This window comes from Panulirus ornatus, chromosome 37 (genome assembly GCF_036320965.1).
Source record: "Panulirus ornatus isolate Po-2019 chromosome 37, ASM3632096v1, whole genome shotgun sequence".
Classification (NCBI taxonomy): Eukaryota; Metazoa; Arthropoda; class Malacostraca; order Decapoda; family Palinuridae; genus Panulirus; species Panulirus ornatus.
The window spans coordinates 13,986,111-14,014,045 of record NC_092260.1 but is presented as its reverse complement, the minus strand read 5'-3'; the positions used below and the strand labels follow the sequence as shown (position 1 = coordinate 14,014,045).

Genomic DNA, 27,935 nt, shown 5'->3' with positions numbered 1-27,935 from the left:
CAACTTCCATCAAGTCACATGGGAGTCAGCTACCATCAGGTCACGTGGGAGTCATGTCAACTTCCATCAAGTCACATGGGAGTCAACTACCATCAGGTCACATGGGAGTCATGTCAACTTCCATCAGGTCACGTGGGAGTCATGTCAACTTCTATCAGGTCACGTGGGAGTCATGTCAACTTCTATCAGGTCACGTGGGAGTCATGTCAACTTCCATCAGGTCACGTGGGAGTCATGTCAAAGCTGGTCTTATCAGCACAGGTCGGGTCTTCACGTCCCTTACTATAAGACCACTGCTAGTCGGTCTACTCCAAGTTAGGTCATACCAAGCTACACGTTAGTCACAACACAGAGTCAGTTTAACTTAAGTCTCACGTCATCAGATGACAAGAGGTCAAGACTTGTCCCGGCATACCACGTCAGGTCACTCTCCACGGTTACGTCAGGTCTGTCGGATGAACTGACCTTAAGTCGTGCTGGGGTCAGGTCAGGCCAGAGATCAAAGCTAAGCCGGTCATATCATCGGATCAGGGCCACGTCAGGACTAACCTCACATCACACCAAATCAAGCTAAAAGTTGTCGTGGGTCATCGCACATCAGGTCATGTCGAGGCGAGTCAGGTCAGACTGTGTCACGTCTGTCCCTCACCACTGCCCTTCCCCATAGGGGGGGGGAGAGAGAGAGAGAGAGAGAGAGAGAGAGAGAGAGAGAGAGAGAGAGAGAGAGAGAGAGAGAACCAAGCGCCTCATCAGCCCCTCACAGTCTGCTGGAGCTGAGGACCAAAATTCCCAGCTTCTCTTTGTCATGCGACCGACGAAAATCCCGTGGGATATTCCTCCTCATCTCCCCTAGCAACCAGCGACGCCCCTCGGGTAGCCACGTCGGTACCCTTCCTCCTTCCCTCCCTCTCTTTCCCTTACCCTCCCGTCTCCCTCATCCCTCTCCCACTACCTCTCCTTCCCGACCATTCCAGGGGTCACTTCCTAAACCTGTCCAACTCTTCCATTATCAACCATCCTACTTCTGTCTCAGAAATACATTACTGTCCTTCCCATGTACACCTCCCTCACACTCCTCCTCCCTCCCTCCCTCACACTCTTCCTCCCTCCCTCCCTCACAATCTTCCTTCCTCCTTCCCTCCCCCAACATTCTTCCTTCCTCCCTCCCTCCCTCACACTCTCCCTTCCTTCCTCCCTCCCTCACACTCTCCCTTCCTTCCTCCCTCCCTCACACTCTCCCTTCCTTCCTCCCTCCCTCACACTCTTCCTCCCTCCCTCCCTCACACTCTCCCTTCCTTCCTCCCTCCTTCACACTCTTCCTTCCTTCCTTCTTCCTCCCTCCCTCTTATCCTGATCTTTGGACTTCCTAGTCCCCCCATCGCCAAGTTGACCTCCCCTCTCCCATTTTCTTTCATATGCTCTCTCTCTCTCTCTCTCTCTCTCTCTCTCTCTCTCTCTCTCTCTCTCTCTCTCTCTCTCTCTCTCCTCGCACCGGCCTGTAGCCGCTAACAAGGCCTGACTTACTGTTTCTCCGTCACGTGAAGGTGACAATAACGAAGGAACAATATCGCCAATAAACAAAGGTGGATGAAGGTATAAACGAAGACCAGCGGTGATAAACAAGGAGGGAGGGAAGGGAAGCTGGAGGAGAGAAGGAGAGAGAGAGAGGTAATGAGAGCGAGGAGGAAAGAGAGGAGGAGGGGGGTAAAGGGAAGTGCCATGATAAAGAGGGTTATTACAGGCACACGTGATGAACAGGAGGAGGACGAACGGTAAGGAGACTAACAAGGCGAGACGGTGAGGTGGTGCGGAAGCTGCCGCTCGAACACGGTCCGAACTTTTTTTTTTTTTTTTTTTTCACTTCCATTCAGTCACGAGTGATCCTGTGGCCTAGGGTGGGTCTGTGGTACACACGGTACGCAAGAGGAATAGCCACGGCAGACCAAGGGGTGTATCCCCTGTACACCAGGACAGTAACACGAGTACACCAAGGCAGAACCCAGGAAAATACACAAGCGATACAGAACCCCTCCTCCTCCACGAGACGACACTTCGTGAAGCAGCAGCAGCAGAAAGACACGTACAGACACCGACAGACAAGTCCTGACGCAGATGAAAATATAAGCAGTAGCAGCAGTAGTAGTAGTGAGGAGAGAACAGCATATCTGAATTATCAACTGAGAGTCTCACCACACCGCCTGCCACGCCGTCCTAAGTTCCTCCTAGACCACAGATGACTTAGCGAAGAGGCTGGCTGTGTCGGTGCTCACTTCGTCCGTAATCCTCTTCAGAAAAAAATAACCCCAGGCAAATTAAACCGACAACAAATACAATTTGTCTTCGTATGTACAGTTCGTTTATCACTTTACGATTCCATTGAATAGTTATCTCATGCAATGGACTCGAGCAGAATGAGGCCAGGACGATTTTTCCCTCCATTCCCGTCGGTGCTGTGCCATCCCTCACGCTGATCTCTGCACCCTTCAGGTCTCTTGCTACAACGTCCACTTATCTTGTTCTGGTTTTTCCCAAGGGCCTCCTCCTCCTCCTCCTCCTCCTCCTCCTTCTCCTTCTTCCACGTGTCTCTGACCCCAGTGTCCTCCTGGGACCTCCACTGTCTGCAGTCCTCCTCACCTTCGCTCTTCTTTGTCGTACAGGTGTGGGTACTTATGTCGTCATTCCTTATAAAATCGTCCCATCTGATGTCTAAACATTCTTAACATCAATCTCACATAAAAGGCACTATGGTCAGCGACCATATTGCTGATCCATGCGACAGAACTGTATATCGCATTATATGTTCTCATCTTTGTTTTTCCCATCACGTCTGTCCTTGCCCGTAAGTTCCTCGTCAGTACCTAGTACGCTTTCACAGCACATATCTTCCTCCTCTCAGTGTCCTTATCTTGTCTCCCACCTGATGGAATTACATTCACTGTAGAGATAAAAATTTTCACTGGCTTTAGCGTTTGTCATCTTACAACCATATCTTTCCAGTGGAGATCCACCACATTTTCCAGTACGTACCATTTCCCTATACTTCTATGTCCTGACGTAAACTTTCGAGGTTTTCTCTTCGCATCTCCATCTTCCTCACCCTCCTAACCCATGGCAACCATGTACCCGCCAGTCACAACACATCGTCACCAGAACCAACATCCGTAAAGGCCTCTCTCCTCCTCCTGCTCTTCTCCTCACTCTCGCATTACTCGGTTCATTACGTGGCTGATGTGAATATTGCACAGCCTTGGTGAGAGTACACCTACCTGCCTAAAGCCGCCCCCCACTCTACACTACCAACCGCCCTCTCCATCTAATTTGACACAGCCATATATATATATATATATATATATATATATATATATATATATATATATATATATATATATATATATATATGGAATTGCAGCATAATTTCTTTAAAAAAACGGGTGAAGTTGTTGATCTGTTAGTTGAGATATTCAAAATATGTTTGGATCACGATGAAGTGCCTGAGGACTGACGAAATGCACGTAGAGTGCAATGATATGAAGGCAAGGCGGACAAAGGTGAGTGTGTAAACTACAGAGGTATAAGCTTCTTGGGTGTACCTGGTAAACTGTATGTAAGGGTTGTGGTGATTGAGGTGGTGGTAGCTTGCGTAAAGTATCACACTGGGGAGGAACACTGTGGTTTCAACAGTGGCTAAGAGGAAGTGTGGATCAGGTGTTAGCATTGAAGAGTGTGTGAGAAGTAGCTGGCATGTGATAGGGATGATGATAGAGATGCTATATGGAAGACGTTACGAATATATGGCGCGGGAGGAAAGCTATTTGAAGTACTGAGGAGTTTTTGTTGGGAGAGGAAGGCATTCGTGCGTGGAGGACGAGAGGAGTGTGAGTCGTTCCAGGAGATGGTGGGTCTGCGGCAGACGTGTGTGATGTCACCATGGCAGTTTAATCTGTTTATGAATGGGGTGGTGAGGGAGGTAAATGCAAGGGTCTCTGAGAGAGGAACAGGCATGCAGTCTGCTGAGGGTGGAGGTCCTGTTAGGTGAGTCAGTTGATGTTTGCTGATGACACGGCACTTACGGCGGATACGAGTGAGTACCTGCAGAAACTTGGGTCTGAGTCTGGGAGTGTGCGCGAAAGGAGAAAGTTGAGAGTAAACATAAATACGAGCAAGGTTATTAGATTTAGCAGCTAAAAGAGACAGGTTATTTGAAGTGTGAGTCTGAATGCAGAGAACATGGAGGAATGGAATGTGTGAGATACCACGGGAGCTGCAGTGAGTCACTGAATGGGTGAGGAAGTGAAGGTCTTGGGAGCACTGAAGAATGTGTGGAAAGAGAGGTCACTAAAAGGAAGGAAACTGAAGTATGGTTGAAGGTATAGTTGTCTCGACGGTGTTATATGGATGAGAGATGTGGGTTCTTGATGAGAATATACGGAAGAATATGAATGTGTTGGAAATAAAATGTTTGAGGACAAATGTGGTGTTAAGAGGGTTAACTAAGAAATGATAGGGTAAGAGAAATGTGTTGTAATAAATTATGACTATAAGAGCTGAGAGGGTTTGCGGAAATGGTTTGGACATATGGAGAGAATGAATGAGGAGAGGATGATCAAGAGGAAATATGTGTCAGAAGTGGAGGGCACAAGGTGAAGACCGAACTGAAGATGGCAAAATGGAGTGGAAAGGTTTTGAAGGCTCGGCGGCTAAACATACAAGAAGGTGTAAGTCGAGGGAACAGGAGCGATGTGGTATAGATGGGACGACGTGACGTCAATATGAGGCACATTAACATCATGCCAGTATGAAACATATGAAACAGCCGGAAACCATGGAAGTGGTGTGGGGGCCTTGGTATGGGTGTAGGCGTGTGAGTCTCGACGCATAACTCATGACAGCTACAGAATGGATGTGGATGAATGAGGCCATTTCAACGTCTGTTTCCTTGTCTAATCTGCATCCAGACAGCCAAGAGGGTCATATAGGCATACCTGCGGGATAATAGGTTTATCTCTATGTCATATGCAGTATATATGGGAAAGGAAGAAATTAACACCAACACAGGCAGTCTAACACGATCTAAAACTCAACATAAACCACTTTATTCTGTGGCTGTATTGACCCACCCTTGACAGTAAACAACAACAGAGGATCGCAGCAGCAAAATATTTTCGCATGGCTCCACCACTCTACCCGGTAGTTACAATGTCCGTTGTCAGCTCTGTAATTACCTATTTGTACTGCACGGGGCGGAGGGGAGTTTTACACTCGTGGGGTCTCAATTTCTCTTAACATTTTCTGTCATACAGCTTCTTAAATCTCTATGTTGTCTGCATTAACCATGTCCACAGTCACTTTATTCCTTTCATCTACCACTCATGATACAAAAGTACTTCTTTGTATCTTTTTATCAAGTTTCCGGCTTAATTTCGTGTTATGCCCTCCGGTTGTTCTACAGATAAACTATCTTGAGCTGTTCACTGTCTACGTCATCAATCTATCTTTAACATCTTAAAAGATGTGATTTGACTGTGTGTGTGTGTGTGTGTGTGTGTGTGTGTGTGTGTGTGTGTGTGTGTGTGTGTGTCTGTCTGTCTGTCTGTCTGTCTGTCTGTGTGTCTGTCTGTCTGTGTGTTTGTGTGAATGTGTGAGTGCATGTGTGTGGTTCTCCACGTTGGCCTTGCTCTCCCTCCCTCACACACTCACTACACTTAAAGTTCACTGGTTCACCTTGGTTCCTCGCACATTCAGGTGAAACCTCTTCCTGTCAGCTACACAGGTGGGAGGGAGCTGGGCACACTCACGCACGAGGTAAGAATCATAGAATTAAACAGTATCCGAAATGTAGTAATCTACGGGCAAGGAAGTGACGGTAGGCCATTACGAGAGACGAACACATCTTCACACTTCCTCATTCGTTCCTTTTTAATCCTAGGAGCGTCTAATACGCACTGTACTGTAAGATATACCCCCTCAGACAAGGGAGTAGCTCACTGACTTATCATGTCAGTGCTGATTCCTACTGAATATCTGAGGATGGGATACGAACTACTTGTGGAATATGAATATTCTAAGATTCATTACCGAGCAGAGCAGTCCCCAGCATAATGAGTGAACTGCTGGTGTCTGGTATTGGGTGCTATAGTTGCACCATGTGATGTAATTCTGCTGTTTGGTTCATGATGTTACTCTCTGCACACACCATGTGGAGTTATCTACCGGTGTAGGGTGCAGGCCTCTATACACACACCATGGGGAGTAAACTCCTAGGGTATGATGATAGTCTCTGTACACACACACACCATGGTAAGTAAACTGGTGGTGCATCAGAGTGCTATACACACACACACACACACACACACACACACACACACACACACACACACACACACCATGGTAAGTAAACTGATGGTGCATCAGAGTGCTACACACACACACACACACACACACACACACCATGGGAAGTAAACTTGCTGTCTGGTGTTGGGTGCTACATACACACTATGGGAAGTAAGCGTAAGCAATGTCTGGGTATACGGTCACAACCAGAATACACTTACGTTATGAATTATCTGGCAAGTTATGGCAAATCATGGCCTCGAGCATTTCAAATGTCGGCTCTGCTCTACACTTGAACATCATATCATCTTGCTGAGTGCCCTAAAATCAGTAATTTCAGACCTCAAGGCATAGAGTATCGAGAACTTTGTGGTCGCTTCACTGAAGCTAACGTTCGTGATGATATTCTCTTGATATACCTCAAAATGGCAAGGCCCTGAGCTCTACCTTCCATTATGCAACGTGTCCCATAAAACCGTCAATAACGCTGTGTATCCTGTAAATCATTTACACCTTGTGTTTTACGTACCATAAACCTTCTCTATATGATTATTAGTGGTGGTATTTCTTATACATTGTGTGCCTTATACATGTATATGATGTACTACGACCTTCCCTCTGTACAGATGTCAACGTCAGTACAATAGCAATCTTGTAATTCAATGCATTTGAACACATTATCTGTATACATCTATCATTACCCTTACCTTGCATCATACTAATGTCATTGATGCAGTTTCCCCACTTCTTGAAACCGAGGGAAGACCATTTGTGTGCTCCTGGCCTCACTGTGGGGGGATCCATCTGTCACCCTCCTTTGTCTATGAATCGTACCCACGGTACGCTCTGTGGTAATCTCCAGTTATCTCCCCTGCTCTGGGCCCTTCATCCACACTATCACATGTGCTTCGTCTCTTTGGCTGTATTGTGCGGGATGCTATACCCGAACTTCGGGAAGTAAACTGTTGTTTTCTGGTGTTGGACGCTATACACACACACACACACACACACACACACACACACACCATGCTGCAGTATGGTGTTGGGCAATAAACTCTCATCATGCAATATCCCACAAGTAACGACAGAGATTCGAACCCCACCTTTCTCAGACCTGATCCTCGTAAATTTGCTGATTTGATACAAGTGTTCGGATGGTCAGTGTGGCTACACCGAGCTATCCTTGGTTACCTACGTCTGAGAAGACCAAATGGCTTGTGTGAGGTGCATGTTGACCTAACATACCACAACAATAAGTTATAGCCAGACTGTCTCTGTCTGCCTCTTAAGTGACGTCTATTAACTATATTTCAAGACATAGATTGTGAGTTACTCACCAGGCACACGAGAAGAGAACGAGGAAGTAGATAAAGGAATTGTCAGATGAGAGAGAAAAAAACAAGAGACTAATAGAAAGAGAAGGTAAAACATGTAACGATTACAGACAACGTATGGTATACATATGACGTACTGCATTTTCCATCCCTCTGAGCACGACGGTACGGGCCTCCGGTACGGTGAGGTAGTGTGGCTACGTCATGACCGAGGGTTGAGCAACTGGACAGAATTAAACCCAGGATAAACACAGCGGCTAAAGGTCTGGGAACTTCATCATAAACTTATCAGAGTTTACGCTGCCTCTACAAACACAATACACGCTTGCTAGCACTAACTTTCGCTATGCATTCCACCGCTAGTTCATGGACTTTATGCGGAGTCAGACAGCAAAGCTAGCGCAGCTGATGGCGTTGAGGCACATACGAAACAGAAGGATACGATAAGTGACGGAATAGTTACTCGACATGTGACACGAGAGCTTGGCTGCATGGATTCGAGAACTACTGGTTGGTGATGTGGCCGAAGGTGGTGCGTGGTAATACCTTCGATGGTTATGCTGATGGTTTCCATCTGGAGAGGGAGGGAGGCGTTGATGATGCTCTGGGGGTTTGATGGCCACTTCTAGCGATGATAAGGCCGTGGAGGGACACTCATCGGGAGGAGTTGCTGACCCTTGATGAAAGTTGATAGCTGAGGCAATTACGAGGAGACAGGTACTCGGGTAGGAGATGGTGCGGGCGCCGAGGACGGAGATCACAGAGTTTGCAGATGGTGGGGAAATCGATGGTGGAGAAGGCTGACTATTGCCGTATACTCGAGGCCACAGTATCAACGATTCCACTCTGATTTCCTCGTCCTTTCTCATGTGATGGTCTTCCCGTCATCAACCATCGCGTATTTCTCTTTTCTTCAGCGACGTTACAGATGGTGTCATAGTAGTGTACCCACGCATGAGAGGTGTAGACCTCTGCATGATATCTGAGACGCAGGTCACACACCAGCTGACCCACGATGACATCCTGTAACTCACTTGGCATGACCCCCACAGCTTGGTTCGTCGAGTCGACGACTGACCCATTCACTCAGTTCTAGTGCTGATGGTTCTCATTTAGCCACCGTCTCCTCTTGCCTTACTTTGCTCAAACACCTGCAGCGTGCCGGCCAGGTGTTTACGTCAGGATATCTTCAGGTCCTCCTGTGGCGAGCCTACAAGTACTACGGCTCGAGGAAAGCTTCTGCCTCCTCGGTTTGCTCTTCCGTCCATTTCTATCTTCATATGAGTTTCTCCTTCTTGACTGGATCTTCTCTCTCTCCTCCTTGGCTGAGGTTTCTATCAGCCTCATTTTCTAGGGATTCTGTGTCCTGGACTGGGTTTCTCCTTTCGTCCTAATACTCTTTCGTCTCTTGCTGGGATTCGCCATTTCGCGCGCTAAGATTCCTTTCTCTTTTCCTTTTTTTTTTTTTGACGCCATTTCGCTGATTCTGATTCCTCTGCTGTAGGTGTTTCCTTACTCCCTTCAGAGCCTTACTCATATCTTTTATTCATATACATTTTCTAACTCTTCCACCTTACATACTCCATTGAAATTTTCTTTCGCCTCCTCCACTCTTCTCGTCTACTCTTTAACATCATCCACTTCGTCTTCAGCTCCTCCTTCTCATTATAGTTCAACCCTGCTCTCGTATCACCTCACTTCTGAAGGAGATTTCACATAAAAGGATTGCGTCTTACAGATTACGCCCCCCCCCCCCCTCCACCATCTTCACTAGAATGTTGCTTATCTCTCTCTCTCTCTCCATTCCCCTGATATCTAAGTCTCTTTCCCCTTCCCATTTACTTACGGTACATCTACCTGGGAAGGTTCTCCGCAGCACAGGTTCTCCTTTATAAGGGAATTACAGTGATAGGCAGCCGACTCAATCCCCCATGCGTCGGCCGCTGACGGGAACCCGACTCAATCCTTCTTGTGTCGGCTGCTGACGGGAACCCGACTCAATCCTTCTTGTGTCGGCCGCTGACGGGAACTCGACTCAATCCTTCTTGTGTCGGCCGCTGACGGGAACCCGACTCAATCCTTCTTGTGTCGGCCGCTGACGGGAACCCGACTTAATCCTTCTTGTGTCGGCCGCTGATCGGGAACCCGACTCAATCCCCCATGCGTCGTCCACCAATGGGGTACCCGACTCGATCCCCCCCATGCGTCGGCCGGACTCAATCGTCGTACCACGACCGCTTCTTGCAGTGTATAATGGCGTGTGCGTGAGAGATAAGCAGTTCATCCTTTGCTCTGCCTTGCGACGACGAAGAACAGAGCCGAGTTCGTGGCAGCAACACATACGATGTTTTATTTAACGGAAGGTGGCGTGATCGCCACTAATTTTGTTTCCCCGGGATAATACATCTCGCAAAGCTGCTATGTTGCGATCCTGACCATTGCCGTATGCAAAACCCACACTCATGAGAGAAAGAAAGAAAGAAAGAATGAAAAAAAGAGAGGAAAACAGAAGCAGCGCAAAATATGAAAAATGATGGAAAATCATTTTCATAATAAAACAGTGTTTCTTCTGACTTCTTATGGCTTACTCTCGTTTTCTCAAAGAGAAATAACAACACAAAAAAAAGACGCATCTCCTCTGGCTTCCAACTTCCGAGTCTTATTGTCAAAACTTTCCGCAAACCTTAGAATACATTCCCGAAAGAATTTCAGCCCGCAGCCTTGTTTTCCCGCGACGTAATCTCTCTCATTAGTTTTACAAAACCCAGGATGCTAGGGGGAAGGGGGGACACTGTGGGGGGATGTACACTATGTCACATCAGGAGTGCGTGGGTCAGCGTGACGCTCGTTGCCAAGGTGACTGGCGGGTACATGGGCCTCTCCTTGTGTGTTGTGGGATCCAGGTCACGGTTGTGATACGGTACACGGGCCTCTCCGTGTGTGTTGTGGGGGTCCTGGTCAGGGTTGTGATACGGTACACGGGCCTCTCCGTGTGTGTTGTGGGGGTCCATGTCAGGGTTGTGATATGGTAAATGGACCTCCCCGTGTGTTGTGGGGTCCATGTCAGGGTTGTGATATGGTGCACAGGCCTCTCCCTGTGTGTTGTTGGGTCCAGGTCAGGGTTATGATACGGTGCACAGGCCTCTCCCTGTGTGTTGTTGGGTCCAGGTCAGGGTTGTGATATGGTGCACAGGCCTCTCTCCCTGTGTGTTGTTGGGTCCAGGTCAGGGTTGTGATACGGTACACGGACCTCTCCCTGTGTGTTGTTGGGTCCAGGTCAGGGTTGTGATACGGTACACGGGCTTCTCCTCATATCTAGTGGGCGTTGTACTGCAGAATGATAACGTATGAAGATGCTGGCCTCTCCTCCTCAACGGGCAAGTCGTGTTCCCTCGTGGTGAAAACTGACAAGCGAACAAAACAAGATTTCATCCCCTCTTGAATGAGACCTACGTGGGAAGCCAAGAGTGACGTGTGTGTGTGTGTGTGTGTGTGTGTGTGTGTGTGTGTGTGTGTGTGTGTGCATTGTGTGTGTGTGTGTGTGTGTGTGTGTTGTGTGTGTGTGCGTGTGTGTGTGTGTGTGTGTAAGTCACCATGGCTGAGGAAAGCCGGTCGCTGGGCCACGGAACTGCCCAAACTGCCCACTGCATCTCAGTGGGATAGTTCCGCTAACTGGTGGCTGGACAGGGAAGAGAAGAAAATGATAGTGGCACACATAAAGTAAACTGCAACCAGACCATGACAGACGCTCCTAGTGTGTGTGTGTGTGTGTGTGTGTGTGTGTGTGTGTGTGTGTGTGTGTGTGTCCTCAGGATGCCAGTACTGGCACGGGTGTGTATGTGCAGTGTACTGGGCTCTTTAAGGTGTGTGTGTGTGTGTGTGTGTGTGTGTGTGTGTGTGTGTGTGTGTCCCTGGTGTTTAAGTTATGCCTTCCATGCCCCTCAGGTCTAAAAGGTCACGATCAGCAAACGCGTTGACTGTTATCCGCTGCCCTAGACACCTCTCTCTATATATATATAGCTGGTGACTGAGTTTGGTAAAGTGTGTGAAAGAAGAAAGTTAAGAGTAAATGTGAATAAGAGCAAGGTTATTAGGTACAGTAGGGTTGAGGGTCAAGTCAATTGGGAGGTGAGTTTGAATGGAGAAAAACTGGAGGAAGTGAAGTGTTTTAGATATCTGGGAGTGGATCTGGCAGCAGATGGAACCATGGAAGCGGAAGTGGATCATAGGGTGGGGGAGGGGGCGAAAATTCTGGGAGCCTTGAAGAATGTGTGGAAGTCGAGAACATTATCTCGGAAAGCAAAAATGGTAATGTTTGAAGGAATAGTGGTTCCAACAATGTTGTATGGTTGCGAGGCGTGGGCTATGGATAGAGTTGTGCGCAGGAGGATGGATGTGCTGGAAATGAGATGTTTGAGGACAATGTGTGGTGTGAGGTGGTTTGATCGAGTAAGTAACGTAAGGGTAAGAGAGATGTGTGGAAATAAAAAGAGCGTGGTTGAGAGAGCAGAAGAGGGTGTTTTGAAATGGTTTGGGCACATGGAGAGAATGAGTGAGGAAAGATTGACCAAGAGGATATATGTGTCGGAGGTGGAGGGAACGAGGAGAAGAGGGAGACCAAATTGGAGGTGGAAGGATGGAGTGAAAAAGATTTTGTGTGATCGGGGCCTGAACATGCAGGAGGGTGAAGGGAGGGCAAGGAGTGGAGTGAATTGGAGCGATGTGGTATACTGGGGTTGACGTGCTGTCAGTGGAATGAGTCAGGGCATGTGAAGCGTCTGGGGTAAACCATGGAAAGCTGTGTAGGTATGTATATTTGCGTGTGTGGACGTATGTATATACATGTGTATGGGGGTGGGTTGGGCCATTTCTTTCGTCTGTTTCCTTGCGCTACCTCGCAAACGCGGGAGACAGCGGAAAAAAAAAAAAAAAAAAAAAAAAAAATATATATATATATATATATATATATATATATATATATATATATATATATATATATATATATATATATATATATATTCTCGAGTGAATAGCTGGCCACCAAGTCTTTGGTCGATGGAAACAGACGTAGAGAGCGAGAGAGAGAGAGAGCAACTATCGACGTATGATGCAGTTTGTTCATTTCCTTAAGTCCAGACCATAGAATTATCTCTCGTCACTAGTCAGCGCTCCTCGCTGCTCTCTGATGTTCTCCAGCGGCTCTCCAATGCTTCTCGTCGTCTGTCAACGCTCGAAAGCTCTTCATCGCCTCTCCAACGGTCCTCGGGGCCCTCTCCAGCGATCCTTCACACCGTTCCAGAAGCTCCTCTCGACCCAGGGACCCTCCAGAGGGGCTGCGCTATCATATAAACATTAGGATTTTAAAGAATTTGGGGAGATTCACCAGCGGGTTATTAAGACTTGTCGATGGCGGGTCACGAACCCGTCCCAGGCACGCGTGAAGTAAAGTAAGGAGATTGTTTACATAGAGTTGTAGTGCTGGAGGGAGGGAAACACGTCATATCCTTATAAACTACTGATTTGCTTGCGTCCTGAAGACTAGGACGGAACTCTGCAGACTTGAGGAAGAAATGGGGAGGGATAGGAGGAGGAAGAAGAGGAGGTGAGCAGGGTAGGGGCAAAAATGTAGATGATGTGGGAGGAAGACAGATGAAACATTTAATTAAAAATGATAAGATGAAAGTCAGGGATTATACCAGCTGATCTAATGCTCCATTTTTGTAAATATATAAACAAGTGAACACTTTAAAATGACTTCATTAAACTCTGCATTTTCTTCAAGTATCTCTCATTTGCAAAACGCATACGAGGACATAAAACTACACTAGAGACTAGCAAATGCGTGACATCAAAAAAAAAGGGGGGGAGGGGGTAGACATAATAAATATGCAAGCCACAGGCAGCTCCCTTCAGACTCCAGGAAATAGAGAAAACCAATGCGTCTTGGAACTCTTCCTCTCCTTATGTCTCTCCTTCCAGCCACGGTTAGCCCTTCTTTAACAGGCGGGTTTTCCACTTCTACCAGACCTCTTGAATTATTCTCTCACTTCTATTCCTTCCTTCCCTACTTGTGTGTGTGTGTGTGTGTGTGTGTGTGTGTGTGTGTGTGTGTGTGTGTGTGTGTGTGTGTGTGTGCGTATACAGCAAGTGGATACATACAACTTTCCGAAAGTGTTGAACACAGGCTAGCAAGACAACCCCCTCTTGCCTCATTCAAATCCCGCTTGTCAATTCTCCTTCTTGTCACCGAAAGCGAAAATTCGGAGCGTGTGTTTGGTCTGCATCTCGTGGCTTTCTGAGACAAACAGAAGAGATAAAGGGAAGCGACTGAAAGATATCCTTTATACGTCTTGTAAGTCTGATTGGCTACAAGGATCAGTACTTTAGTCCTTGAGATAATCCTTCTTGGGATAAAGTTTCTCTGGCTGTGCTCTAGGTCTCTTCTGTTCTCATTACTGTCACTACCTAATACCTTCCTTCCTTCCTCCCTAAATTTCTTCTCTATCTTTCCAAAAACGACAAAGTTTAACGAGGCTCCTGGTCGACCAAGAAATGCCCATTATCTCACTAGTGTCATACATTACCAGGGACATCTTTCCTGTAAGCTAATGTGTTTCTTTGCAAGCCATTTTATCGCTGATAGAAAAAAAAAATGAAATGAAATAGCAGCACATTTCAAGAGACGAAATCTTTTACGAAATGGCATTGTTGATACACCATACTTGAAGTCATATACGATTACTAAAAATAGTACTGAAGACAATCTTTGCATATCTACTACAGCATTGTTTAAAGGTGCTGTGTTTACCAGTTGAGGTACGCCAGTAGCCTACACATACGCTACCGCTAGAGTCAAAAAAGAGGAAAAGCTGTATTGGCACGTGTGAATGATGATATTCAAAAAACATTCATCGAAAGCGCTCACGTTAGCGGGAAAACCCCCCGCGCAAGTCATCCCGGGAATAAGCCGGCTTGCCTACGCCAGTTTCAAAATGCATCATCCCTCCCTCAACTCTGGATATAAACAACGAACGCTGGGAGCACGTGAAACTCCCAAGAGCACCCGATATTCGTTCGTGTCAGTGACTCCAGCGAACGAAGTTGCGCTGTTCGCTGTGATGAGGAGCGCCAGGATAAAGCCTTCGGAAAGCCGAGAATCTCTGAAGGTTCCGGGGAAGCAGACGGCCATAATATCTCCGCACCGAAAAATCGCGCAGATGATTACTCTCATAATACGTCTCATATGCAAAAGCATCCGTGGAGAAAATGAGTGTGGATTATGAGTAAGTTCAAGGCAAACGCCACTTTATGAGTAAGCTCAGGGCAGTCACTTATACTTACTTAGCTTATCATAAGTAGGATCATGGCAACGCCACTTACACAGGTAGTGAAAGATAGTGGAAGCACTACCGTCTTCCACAACTAAACTCTCACTTAAACATCCTGTAATCTCACTGATTAAACGGAGTGAAAGGAAGCGAGCAGAAAATAAAGAGTAGCAATTAGAATAGAGTGAAAAAGCGGGTTGGTGAAGACTGGAACGAACAACTATAACGATAATGAGCGAAAACCTTTTCATGGAGACCCTGAGACTGATATACCTTTGAGCATGACCGTGGGACCTGGCACCCGACCCTTAAACAAGGTCATGTCCTCACTCCCAAAGGTCACAACGCTGTATTCAGGGATGGTAACGTACTGCTCATGGGTTTAAAAAACACTGCACAGAAGGAAGCTGGTGGAAAAAGTCGACCCAAGTATGGCTCAGGATATAATGTAAATTAACCAGAAGAAACCTTGGTGTAACTAGTTGAAGCAAGGAAGGGTCAAGGCTCTCACAGTATGTAAATGAGACACATATCCACAGTTGTCACACTAGCACACTCACATGTAGGTCAGCTACAGGTAATCTCCAATACCGGAAAAACTATTGCTGACAGAGTTCATGTCAAGGATTATATGTTTGAATCAACAAATGCCTATAAATTCTGATGTTTTAATTAAAATCTTTAAGCCCACTATTATTCTTTTTTAATAGCACACACACACACACACACATATATATATATATATATATATATATATATATATATATATATATATATATATATATATATATATATATATTTTTTTTTTTTTTTTTATACTTTGTCGCTGTCTCCCGCGTTTGCGAGGTAGCGCAAGGAAACAGACAAAAGACATGGCCCAACCCACCCACATCCACATATATATACGTACACGTCCACACACGCAAATATACATACCTATACATCTCAACGCATATATATATATATATATATATATATATATATATATATATATATATATATATATATATATATATATATATGCACATATATACATGTACATAATTCATACTGTCTGCCTTTATTCAGTCCCGTCGCCACCCCGCCACACGTGAAATAACAACCCCCTCCCCCTCATGTGCGTGAGGTAGCGCTAGGAAAACACAACAAAGGCTACATTCGTTCACATTTAGTCTCTAGCTGTCATTTAATAATGCACCGAAACCACAGCTCCCTTTCCACATCTAGGCCCCACAGAACTTTCCATGGTTTACCCCAGACGCTTCACATGCTCCGGTTCAATCCATTGACGTGCTAGCACGTTGACCCCGGTATACTACATTGTTCCAATTCACTTTATTCCTTGCACGCCTTTCACCCTCCTGCATGTTCAGGCTCCGATCACTCAAAATCTTTTTAACTCCATCTCTCCACCTCCAATTGGGTCTCCCACTTCTCCTCGTTCCCTCCACCTCTGGCTAGAAATTCTCCCCTCTCGTTTTAATTTTCCAAAAGAAGGAACAGAGAACGGAGCCAAGTGAGGATATTTCCTCAAAGGCTCAGTCCTCTGTTCTTAACGCTACCTCGCTAACGCGGGAAATGGCCTCTTGCACAAGGGGTCCCAGGTTCGATCCTGGCTGATGGAGCTTTGTATGTTCCATGAAGGTGCGCGTTCATATACACTTTATTCGTATATATATATATATATATATATATATATATATATATATATATATATATATATATATATATATATATATAAGCTGAAGAACAGTCTCACCTTAATATGCTTGGCACCTAATCCTCTGCAACAGATTCAACATCCTCTCACCTTAGTCTCTCCACACCAATCCACCAACCTTCACACGCAAGTATATAGTTTACCACACTCCAACAACCTATACCCACCCATCCCCAATCCCAAAGAAACACCACACTGACATATCCTATCCACATCGTAATGACCCGACAAACACTAAACAACCACCTCCCTTCCTCCAGTGTAACCTTGAGGTCCATTCCATCAGACACACAACCATCTGAAACAACAGTATGTTGTAGTGTGTTCGAGCCACTCTCTTGTCTGCCCTCTGGACGTCACTCACATGTCCAACATTACACATACATGAGATCAACACATCACAGGACACCTCATGCCAGGGGAGCAACTCCCACGCACACACACACATCACCACAGTCCTCGACCTCCCGGAGCGAGTAGGTTGATTGCTTCCTGGGTCAGGTCAGAGGTCGCCTTCAAAACCAAAGGTAGGAGTGTCGTCGCACTGAAGAGATGGACGCTATGTTCTCATGCCTACAGCACTCATGCGTTAAAGGCTGTTTGATAAAAGACACGACATATTATTGGCAAATAACAGGTAGGAACATTAGAGGGGGAAAAAAAAGACGGTAGACGAAAGTATAAACATCACCTTCGTAAATGCAACATCAATCACAATGAAACACTCGATGTCTTACATATGTAAATAAGTCAGAATCACATCACGTACATCTTGGATGATCACGTCCGGGAAGACACACGTATGAAAGTGTGGGACACCAGGACAGCTTGGTCTCAGAGAAGCACTCGGACGTTCCTCAACAAAGATGATAGACAGAAATATGCATAAAGTCGTAAGCTACCACGATCTCACAACACCTGAAGCCGGACTTACAAACATTTATAGACCACTCAGGCCTTACTGCCCCTCACATACTTCTTGGATATGGAAAAACTGCTCATAACATCCACAACAAACTGGGTGATCCCCACCAGGAGTGTGCCCATGGTAGCTTCTGTATCAACTGCACCAATCCTTACTCTTAAGGACAATGGCTGGTAACTCGTAAAGCCAACTGGAGTCAGTACACAGATGTTATGTTCGATGGTCCTTCCAATACAGACTCTGAGGGGAGGAATACTAAAGGAAAAGATGAGGTATTTGATGCGTGAAATTGAAGCCATAGAGTAAGCGCAGTCAACGTTGATCCCCTACCACCAGATACAACACAGTGTCGTACCCGCCACCCACCAAAGCAATCACAGACATCAACCACCACTACACCAACATGCAAGTCTACACCCACACCCACGGATAGACGACGGTACACACTATACCAACGGGATAAAGACCTCCAGCAGACATTGATGGGGAAGGCAGAAGTAGAGTACAGCGAGCAGAGGGAAAATACCATCAAGAATCTGGCACAAAAATACGAAGAAGAGAAGGTAATCGAGCGAGGAGTGGGACAACAGGGAACCGCAGAGACAGCAGCAGACACCGACGGTCAACAACGGTCAACAGTACGGGTGAGGACTGATGACCACCACACAATGTTCCTGCGAGTTCGTGAACACATGGATGTCTGTATCTAAAATACACACACACACACACACAATAATCACGATCAAGTCGACTATAAAATCCGAAAAACTCTCGACTTGCTAACTTAGAACAGCTGCCTCTTGATGAGAACCTGCAGGCCAGAACGACGAACATCCATCGTGAATATCAAGGACGTAGAGCCAGGAGATATCTCCTAGACCGACCCATAGTCCCCTGATCTCCAAGAGCCCTCATTCTCCTGATCTCCCAGGACCCCACTCCCACGACCTCTCTACTCCCATACTCCCAAGCTCCTACTCGTCTAACCTCCCAAGTTCCAAACTCCACTGATCTACCTAGCCTCCTGCTCCCATGATCTCCCTGACCCTTCACCCTCCATACCTCATCCCTCTACACTTCCTGCCTCGTCCCTCCATCTCTTCCCTCCATCCTCCCTACCTCATCCCTCTACCCTTCCTGTCTCCTCCCTCCACCCTCCCTGCCTCCTCCCTCCACCCTCCTGCCTCCTCCCTCCACCCCACCTCATCCCTCTACCCTCCCTGCTTCCTCCCTCCACCCTCCCTGCCTCCTCCCCCTGCTCCTCCTCCACTAACCACAACTCTCCCGGGACCCACATTCATTTTCCGCTTCCTTGGGCTTCCCTTCCTCGTCATTTCATCATCGTAATTAAATTATTTCTTTGCAGCAGCCGAGGTTCTCCCAGGAAGGAAGCAGAGGGTCAACGCCTGGCTCTTTACTTCTGCTGCTGAGCTAAAAGGGGAACAGAATATAGCAGACTCGAGTGCCAATGTATAGTGTATTCTTTCTGCTGCTTAGGTAATTAAGGAACAGATGACAAGGAAAGCTGTAATTGTGTACAATGACTAGAATATATATATATATATATATATATATATATATATATATATATATATATATATATATATATATATATATATATATATATATATATATATTATCCCTGGGGATATGGAAGAAAGAAGACTTCCCACGTGCTCCCTGCTTGTCGTAGAAGGCGACGAAAAAGGGAGGGAACGGGAGCTAGAAATCCTCCCCTCCCGTTTTCAATTTTCCAAAAGAGAGAAGAGAGAAGAGGGCCAAGTGAGGATATTCCCTCTAAAGCTCAGTCCTTTGTTCTTAGCGCTACCTCGCTAACGCGGGAAATGGTAAATGCATGAAAAAAATTATTTAATATATATATATATATATATATATATATATATATATATATATATATATATATATATATATATATATATATATATATATCCTCCCCTCTCGTTTTTCATTTTCCAAAAGAAGGAACAGAGAAGGGGGCCAAGTGAGGATGTTCCCTCAAAGGCTCAGTCCTCTGTTCTTAACGCTACCTCGCTAATGCGGGAAATAGCGAATAGTATAGAAGAAAATATATATTTCTATATATATACGGTGTATGAGGATGTCAAGAAAATGTATTCGTTCTGTCGAGGCGACACATATCGTGCTATTCAGGGAGGAATCCGTTCGTTTTGGTTCCCCCTACGACCAGTTCTCACCTCTGACCCTAAGCAGGTGTCTGTATGCGGCGGCAGCCACACCCCGGAAAAGCACGACGACCGGCGGGATAGCTGACGGTGGTGGTGGTATCTTACCCCGGGTGAAGCCTATCGCCAACACGCACAGGCAGTGAGTGCTGCCAGACCGGGCGGCTCACCAACGTCCAGTGTAGAGAGCTTCAGAGTATGAACCAGGTACCAGGGGGCGTCATGGTCATCCACCTGCAGTCCAAGAAGCCTCCTCTCATGATGGGTCTTCGTGGCATCGGTGGTCAGGATTATCTACGGCTAAAAATACTGTGGCTGGACGTCCCCAGTGCAGCGGTGCTATCACCATAAAACCGCTCACGCATGAGGTGTGGTTTTTGCACGTCATCCTCTCAAGCGATGGACCAAGACGCAATATATATATATATATATATATATATATATATATATATATATATATATATATATATATATATATGATAGATAGATAGATAGACAGACCGATAGAAATATATAGACTGATAGACAGATAGATAGATATATCTAAGGAGGGCCTCTGTCACATCTTTTCCTTTCTCCACATCGCTAAACTTCGGAACTTAACCTAATCTCGCCTTTCCTATTAACTAAAGACTTGGCCCTGATCTAAAAAAATCAAACTTTTTCACTTCGTCAAAAACTGAGACTATACCTCTATTTTCCAATGATAATCTTACCTTTGCACTTTGCATAACGAGAGCTTTGTGTGTGACCCCCTCAAACCTTTTAGCCTGGGATGTGTACTATACGATATACACAAATGAATTATATCCGACAGTTTGCTTTCGCAAATTCCCATGATACTGAGAGAATAATATAAGGAAATATACGACAATCAAGACAGACTCTGTTGAATCGGGCTTATGTGAGACTATCATAAGAAAACATCATCTGAAACATTTTTTTTCTTGATGCAGGCGATGGCCCACACCTCTTACATCACATGCCTGCTGGGGAGGTGGCGGGAGGCCGTCTGCTGGGGAAGTGTTGGGAGACCTCCTGCTGGGGAGGGGGTGGGAGGTTACCTGCTAGGGAGGTAATGGTGAACCACCTGCAAGGGGAGAGGCATGAGCCCCTCTACCACGGGGTAAGGGATCGTCATTGGTTGAAGGTGCTGCTCTTACCACCAACAGCTGTCACGGGTCATGGCCGGAGGACTGCCAACTGATGTCACTAGTGATGGCCGGAAGACTGCCAACTGCTGTCACGGGTCATGGCCGGAGGACTGCCAACTGCTGTCACGGGTCATGGCTAGAGGACTGCCAACTGCTGTCTCGGGTGATGGCTAGAGTCGTACTGCTAACAGCTCTTCCTTCTCGGTACGCTCACCCAATTCGCCAGCAAGTCATCAAGGTTAGCTATCATCCTGGATAACGACCTGTTCTCCAGTTAGTAAGAAAGAAACCAATGGAAAGCGACTGTGGCAAACCCCTAACTACTAACGAGGCCGGAGGTGGACACCAGGTTGCCCCTGAGAATGGAAAGAAATCACATCACAGTTCTCACCCTGGTTTTCTTTTTTTTTTTCAACTGTGTTGGACACGATCAGTTTTACAGAGGGACCACGAACGTACTGCTCCTCGGGTTAGAGCAAACGGTAATTGTAAAGTGTCACGCGATAGTTATGAGCGCACAACACCCTCTCTCTCTCTCTCTCTCTCTCTCTCTCTCTCTCTCTCTCTCTCTCTCTCTCTCTCTCTCCCCTCCCTCCCCCTTCTCCAGTCGCAGGTCCGACTGAAAATATACAAAATATGTGTGAGAGAGAGAGAGAGAGAGAGAGAGAGAGAGAGAGAGAGAGAGAGAGAGAGAGAGAGAGAGAGAGAGAGAGAGAGAGAGAGAGAGAGAGAGAGAGAGAGAGAGAGAGAGAGAGAGAGAGAGAGAGAGAGACGTTTCTTAAACTACAAAGGACAAAAAGAAAAAAAAAACTTACGAACACATAATATTCATTCGCAGTTATGACCGTGTGCCGTCTATCCTCAACCTTCCCGCGCAGGTTCGGTCTTCTGCACCTTCAGGAGGACACAGGAAAACAAGAGACGCGAGGAAGAGGTTGGCAGGACTGCGACGCGCCTTGCCGGGCGCGCGTATACGTGGGCTGGGGAGTCTTGTCCTCCCCCGCCGATCAAAAATAAACGCTTCAGCGGATAATGTAACAGACTTTCCCTCAGGTGTTCCCGGCTGGTCTCAGCGCGCTACGTGGTTGACAGTCGCGGGTAATGCCAGGTGAGGAGGCTCCTCCTGCCACAGACCCTCCCGCACGCAAGGCAACTGTGGTCTGCTGCCAGAGACCGTCACGGACAGGTTCCAGCTGTGACTTAGATGGTAACGCTGTCAGACAAATACGGCGACGGACGCCAGCTAACTGCGGGTGTCAGCTGGTAACACTGCCAGAATCACGGACCGCGATTTAGCCACTACCGTTGTCAGATACGGTCACGGACGCAGGATAACTGTAGTCTAGTCGGCAACAGTGCCAGATACGGTTATGGACGAGCGTCATCTATGGCCTCACTAGTCTATACTGAGACACACGGCTTATGGTCGTTAACCAGTAAGACATATTTAACATTTTCTCTTTTTTTTCTCTTTCTTCTGACGTTCTTTTTAACGGCCGACAGCCATACCCCGAATATTCACAGAGCGTTCAAGCCCATCAACGGGCATGTACAAGCATACTTACACATGTGAACACGTACACAGACAGACATACCTGGAAATACAATGCTTACACAAACATAAAGCCGTACACACACATTGACAAAAACACAGGCATACACACGTCGAGGGTGAACATATATATACACACACATAGAGACAACATGAAACATACAGGCAAACGCATACAAAAGGTCACGCAAGGGTCCGAATCCTGAGCGCGGTAGTTGGCCCACAGCCAACATAGCTGTTCATCCTCCCCTTGGGGCTGGCCGATAAATGGGTGTGTGGCTTAGGCTAGGGGTTATGCATGTGTGTTCATACATAAGGGTTAAGACATAGTACATAAACAAGGTTAAGAGGCTGGGCAAGACGAATGGAAAACTCTCCCCAAATACATAGCCAGCAGATACACCCACCCACACACACACACACACACACACACACACACACAACAGCACGCAGCAGCAGGTAGGAAAAGCTTATCTATTTTCATCTTATGGCGAACATTCGGACCTGACTACAGTTCCTGCAGGACCAATGTACGTGTAATGAGAGTCACCAGAGGTGCCCCTGGGTGTGATATCTCAGAACTATACAATGTGTGGTGTCATATGGGCACTGGCTATGAAGCGATCAGGGATTCGAACCGAAATATGCACGAGAGGTCACTTGGAAGTCACTTTAAAAAAAGAGAAAAAAGATCATCAATAAGGAGGTGATATGAATAACTGTCGTCAAGTGAACAAAGGAGTTTGTAAAATGAAAAACGTATGGAGGAAAGTGAAAGCTGACATTAAGAAAAATTTTCGGGTGAGACTTTGTGGGTGGGTTGAAAGGTTGAGTTTGAACTTCTAAAGAGCCTTAGTAAGTAAACACGGTTGTTTAGAAACCTTGGCGGAGGATATCTTTAGGGTAAAACTAAAAATTGAGAACTAATTTGGTACAAGCCCAGAGCCAAGCTGGGTGGAGTCAGACAAGGTCGATTACCAGGACCATACAACCACAACGAGGTCTGCTGGGAGATGGCTGGGTGAAGGGGTAGTACTAGGTGGGTTCTTACAATAGATGGAGAAGAAGAGAAAGAAATGTGTGAAGGATTTGAGGATGAATAATAATTTCAGTGTCTAATAGACTGAAGAAATTACTGGCGGTTATAAAGAAAAAGGATAAGAAGTTAAAGAAAAAATGGACAAAGTTGAGATACTGAAAAATCTATTCATAGATACTAAAAAGTGTCATCCGATAGAAGGGGAGATCAGGAAACAAAAATGTAATTCGAGGACAGGCTTAACAAAATGAAATCACCTGAGGCGAATCATGAGAAAATGTTAACTATACGCAGTGGAGAGAAGGCGAAATGAATCAAAAACCTCGGAGAAAAATGCCGGCTATGCTTTCTTTCTCCGTGTTTCCTTGAGACAGAAGAATGAAAGAAAATGCCAGAAACACAGAGACCAGAGACGTGACAGAACAGATGGTCCGGTGGACAAAAAATGAGGGTAACTGACTGAAGTAGTGGATCAGAGACAAACGAATACACACACATGGAGGTATATGGTATATCATCACGTGAAGCACCTCCCACCAAAGGCCTAGGGAACTTATCCCACCAAACGCCCAAGGAACATCCCACCAGAGGCCTTGGGAACCTATCCCACCAGTGAGAGACGCTGTCACTATGGTTGCTGCGGCTACAACAGGCCTCGACCATAACAAACCCTTGAGCCCAATGGGAGTGCGAGAGTGTGACATCTGACCTTGTTATTCACGATCTAGTCAAAGGCTACGTCACCACATCCTAAGGGTCACATCATCGTACTCAAGGGTTGTACCGTTGGGTTCAGCGGGTGACGTTAAGAACCTTTGATGTACGTATGTTGCTGGATTTATGACCACCAAGCTCCAAATAACTATAAACTTGAGATTCCAGTTCACACACACACACACACACACACACACACACACACACACACACACACACACACACACACACGAGGAGAAAACTTACATTTGAGCCGCATATTAAGTTTGCATCAGTTCTCTGCGCTCTACTCGTCTCGCTTTCAAAGATTCTTGCTTTTCTCTCTCTTTCTCTGGATTTTCATCTTTACCAACGTGCTAAATGAATGGCGTCGACTCAGCACTTCCCAAAGAAAAAAATCAAATGTTGGCCGCAAAAGCAATACATGCTATGCGTGAGGCAACCTTGATATTCAACACTGCGTGGAGATTTGATGAGGCAAATCTTTATGCGACTCTCTCTTCCTCTGTCTCTCTCTGTGGCATATTGTTCAGGCGTCGGTCTTCCACTATATCGAGTCTTGCTGGTCCAGGAGTTACGTGAGCACTACGGACGAGCACCTACCTTAAAGATAATCTTGCCTGTCACCGTCCACGAGTTCACTGTGAGAGACACTATGGCATAATCTAACTACAACCTCCAATACGCATCATATACAACAAAAACATGCTACATGACAAGACGGATCTACTTGAGAAAACTGATGTATCGTTACAGACGATCACGCGAGTAAGCCATCGCGATCAACACAAGTTTTACACTTACTGCAGATGTCGGCCCCTCAGACCTTCCTGTCTCTCCTCCCACGGTGAGTGACGCAGCTCCGAACTGCAAAGGGAGGGGATTAGAAGTTAGTACCTCCATCTCGGTACAGCGAACGTCTTTCCCTGACTCGCCCTCACACACTGCCACATTCAGCTCGTCAGAAACACAAACATCTTAACTTTTTCGTTCTTGGTGTCTTGAGGTAACCCGAGAGTGCCCTTCCTTGAGCGCTACAGAACGGCCACGGAGCACGTTACGACCCTTGGTTTGGTTGGCTGGTTATCTGGGTTTTAGGTTCATCATCATATAGTCCTTCCAGCCGTGAAACTCATGTTGTAAACCCCCAATCGAAAGACCTTGAACGCCATCTTCAAGTGTTCAAGATAATTCAAAGACCACACACTCCCACTGCATGTATTGGCTACTGGACCCTTTGGTATCTTATCTTGGCCATTTATCTAACCCTTAAAAGTCAAGCCATCACGACTAAGGGTCGTACAGTCATGCTCAAGAGTCGTACCGTCGCGCTAAAGAATACGCGCACGACTCAAACGACTGAATGATACTACAAACAATTATGCCAAACCACCATTGGCAATATACATTGGATCTGAGTGGGTTCCGCACTGTATGAAAATCGTAAATAACCTCACTTCAGGTTTTCGCCAAGCTGGATGGGTGAAAATCGAGCAAGTTTACACAGAATCAAGTGTGTAAGGTCCTCAGAGCCTGTGTGTGGAGGGTGAGGCTTGTTACTCGTACCTGCAGGGTTCACAGGCTCAGCAAAACCATCACAGGACCTGGTCTCGTGCAGGAGCAGCTCAGCGTGGTGACTGTGGCAGTGGCAGCAGCCAATGGCGTGAAGGACTGCAGCCGACAATGCGCCACTTTTTTCCTATATTGTGTGTGTGTGTGTGTGTGTGTGTGGCTAGAAAAAGACAAAAGGGGGGTTGGCCACAGAAGGTTAAGAGGGAAAGAGAAAACAGTTGCAGAGTGTGAAGCCATACGGTGCAGGTATATTGGATGGGTCGAGTCACGGTGGGTTCGGAGAGGGAGCTCATCAGCCTCGTACCCTGGCGCAGAGGGAGGGCCTGTGAGGGGCCACGGTAACCCACAGTCAACACGGCCGTTCACAGGTGTTTAATGCCATGAGCCACATCTCCTATATTGGACGACGGAGGGCGTGACGTCAGAGATGCGTGTCGGAAATATATAAAAAAACGTGACCTCGGGCTAAAAGTCCCAACTTTAGTTAGCCATTAACGGGTAATACTGCATTAGCCCGATCCGGACTACCTCCCAAAATGAAGCTCGTTGCTAATGACGGAATTTCATCCAACTCTGATTAAACATAATAAAGAGTTGGCATGTGGCCGACGAGTTACACACCGTGCTGGTCATTTTGTCCTGCCATTTTATGCGTATGACGAGAGACTTTGATTTACCCTAATTACACGGCGTCTGGTCATCGTCAGTGAGGTGCTGCAGTCACCAGCAACACCCCGTATGTTCTACCTGCAGAGAGGCAGTCGAACTGGAATCTCTTGGAACCTTGAGGACGGCGACTTAGCCCACTGAGATGGACGACTAACAGACACCTGGGGCTGGATAACTTAACCCCAAAGTGCCAGAACTTAAATCGTTGTTCTCAAGGGTTAAGTCGTCATAGTTAAGGGGTCAAACCGTCACCAGTAAGGGGTAAAGCTCTCATAGTTAAGGGGTTGAGTTGTCATCATTAAGGGCTTAAGTTATCACCAGTAAGGGGCAAAGCTCTCATAGTTAAGGGGTTAAGTTGTCATCATTAAGGGCTTAAGTTATCACCAGTAAGGGGTAAAGCTCTCATAGTTAAGGGGTTAAGTTGTCATCATCAAGGGCTTAAGTCGTCACCAGTAAGAGGTAACGCTATCATAGTTAAGGGGTTAAGTTGTCATCATTAAGGGCTTAAGTTATCACCAGTAAGGGGTAAAGCTCTCATAGTTAAGGGGTTAAGTTGTTATCATTAAGGGCTTAAGTCGTCACCAGAAAGGGGTAACGCTATCATAGTTAAGGGGTTAAGTTGTCATCATTAAGGGCTTAAGTTGTTATCATTAAGAGGTAAAGTTGCCATAGTTAAGGAGTCGAGTCGTCGTAGTCAAGAAGTTGAGTGATGCATAAGGAGCTTAATTATTAAGGTTTTATTCAATCACTTTGACAAGGAACGAGAAATTAATGGTCCATAATTTCCATTCATATAATTCCTGGTACTAAGTTATATCATTTCACTAACAAACTGCCACAGAATTCTTTGGCAGTACGTCACATGTCCATATTCTGCGTCAAACCAATCACCAAAAAACAGAATCTTTACAGAGAACAAGAGGAAAACGGGACATTCACCAGACGCTGAATGCCTCAATGGCTGGAAGAAAAAAAAAAACTCGGAGCATATTTCATTTTGGTCGCAAATGAAGGCCTTACTGGGTACGTATGAAGCTTAGGTTAGATAAAATCTGATCTCCCCAAAACTCTCAGACACCTAAAAAAGTAAACTCGATTCACACGAATCATAAAAGTGTTCGAATACCCTCGCACCGCTTTCAGGTGCACAGGAAGTACGACCCCTGAGCAGTAGGGTACGACATTTCAACACGACAATATACGACCATAGGAAATAACGATGTAACCTTTGACCACAACAACTTTAACGATCAAGCTAAAGGTCATAACATCGTACACAAGGGTCCTATCACAGTGTTCGAGGGTCGTACTGTCATGCTCAAAAAGGCTTTACACAAGATCGTACCGTTATCGGGATAATTAATGCCACACTGTGGGATGAAGGCGATGGAAGG

At 46.2% G+C, this 27,935-nt stretch overlaps 1 protein-coding gene across 2 annotated transcripts in view; it reads right to left on the bottom strand.

Annotated features, from left to right (window-relative positions):
* The window catches only part of LOC139760516 (uncharacterized), a 746,927-nt gene that overhangs the window by 505,219 nt on the left and 213,773 nt on the right, over positions 1 to 27,935 (bottom strand). For both annotated transcript variants that reach the window (XM_071683811.1, XM_071683810.1), the window contains one exon: positions 25,105 to 25,167. Coding sequence is in view for 1 of the 2 variants with exons in the window: in XM_071683810.1 (XP_071539911.1) it covers positions 25,121 to 25,167 (47 nt within the window). In the remaining variant the exon portion in view is untranslated. The remainder of the gene's footprint in view (positions 1 to 25,104; positions 25,168 to 27,935) is intronic.